The sequence below is a fragment of the Amaranthus tricolor genome, chromosome 1 (assembly GCF_026212465.1).
Source record: "Amaranthus tricolor cultivar Red isolate AtriRed21 chromosome 1, ASM2621246v1, whole genome shotgun sequence".
Taxonomy (NCBI): Eukaryota; Viridiplantae; Streptophyta; class Magnoliopsida; order Caryophyllales; family Amaranthaceae; genus Amaranthus; species Amaranthus tricolor.
The window spans coordinates 8,664,859-8,666,640 of NC_080047.1; the positions used below are offsets into that span (position 1 = coordinate 8,664,859).

The 1,782-nt window shown below is 30.5% G+C and overlaps 1 protein-coding gene across 1 annotated transcript; it reads left to right on the top strand.

The window, feature by feature from the left end:
- Positions 1-1,203, top strand: LOC130826951 (uncharacterized). Its single transcript, XM_057692594.1, has one exon. The coding sequence runs from the start codon at positions 241-243 to the stop codon at positions 982-984; it is 744 nt and encodes a 247-aa protein (XP_057548577.1). The 5' UTR covers positions 1-240; the 3' UTR covers positions 985-1,203.
- The last annotated feature ends 579 nt before the right edge of the window (positions 1,204-1,782 follow it).

A 1,782-nucleotide genomic window follows, 5' to 3' on the forward strand; every position in this document is an offset into this window, starting at 1 on the left:
TTTCAAGCAGCTACAATAAAAAAAGGAAATTAACATTTATATTACGTGGACCAATGATATTGGATGAAACACGTAAAAATTTACACCCAAAATATTCGATTATTTCCTTTTTAAAAAATTCCAAACTGTATTTCACTAGCAACACACAATTTCCAGATATAGTTTCAAATCATACAAAGAAAAAATCAGACTTTCACTGCAAAACACATAGAAATTCTTTTAAAACTTCAGAAATCTTCAATGGCAAACCAATCCATGTTTACAAATTCAACCCAAGATGAATTGTGCAACTGGGAATTCATCAATCATTTCGATTTCGAATTAGACAGTGATGTGGATGATGAAAGCATATATGAAATTGAGAGTATTGATCTTGCTGAATCAATCGATTCTGTTTCTTCATCTGTAGAAGATGATGATAAGGATGAGGAAGAAGAAAAAGATTTTCCCATGAATGAAGGGAATTTATGTGGTGATGTTAATGGTGTTAATTTTTCTAGGGTTTCAGATTTGGGGCAAAATCGAGGGTTTGATGATGATGATTTGAATAATTTCGTTGATTATCACAATAAAAATGATGGGTTTGTTGAGAATTTTAACGGGTCAAGGTTAGATTTTGATGGGGTTGGATCTGATGGTGAAGGATTGAGCATATACCTTCATAAGCATTCACCATCATCTTATTATGATGAACAGCTTTCAAATCTCCATGAGCATGGTAGGGATGATGGGAATTTGATATATACCCATACACATGATGATGATGATGATGATGATGATGATGATGGTCATGATGATGATGTTAGTGACATGGATGATGATTTGATACCATGGGATGTGAAAGATCTGTTAGTGAAGCAAAGAGTAAGGAAATCTGGGAAGAATTCATTTAGAAGATTGGCTAAAGCTAAGAAATCTGCTCTTGTTTTTACCAGACCAGGTTGTGTTCGTGGAAAGCATGGATTAGGTCTTAATGTTTATTGAAAAAGATTATAATTTGGAGTAATTCCTTCCAATTTATCATTAGTATGATATGTAAATTGATTTATGTTAATAATCATTGATTTAAGGTTAACTTTAGGTAGTTAATATGTAAATTGGAAAATTGAAGAATGATTATGATCATCATGGAAAATTGAAGAATGTAAATTGGGGTTATCATGTGTATATGTTTATGATTTGATTAATAAATTGATTTCTCAATGACTGATTGTGAATTGGGGTTATTTTTCATTGACTTGTGATTTTATGATTTGATTAATAAATTGAAGAATGATTTGAGGTTAATTTTAGGTGGTTAATATGTTTATTTGAAATATGAAACATGATGTCTATTGCTTAGTATGATCATCATGGTCATAAAGAATGTAAATTGGGTTATGACAATGTGATATGCTTAGTTTAATGATGTGATGAATATGAGGCTATAATGTATATTTGATTATGATTTGAGTGATAAATGGATTTCCCAATAACTAGATTGTGATTTGATCTTGGTCTTTTGTTTTGTTTACATATTGTTGGTTTAATTGATAAATAATTAGTGGTTTTAGTCATAGGTGGTGCCCATTTAAGTTCTTAAACTTTTGGATTTGGACTTTTGGTACACCCATTTGTTTGCAATGCATAGTTCCAAATTGATTGATTGGAAGTGGGGTTTTATTTTGGCCTTTCTTTTTTATGATTTTTATGTGATGAAAATGAATGGTGTATTTTGGAGGTAACTTATTTGGCATTATTAGATTTGGTTGTTGTTTCGTAATGAACATGTGTTATTATATT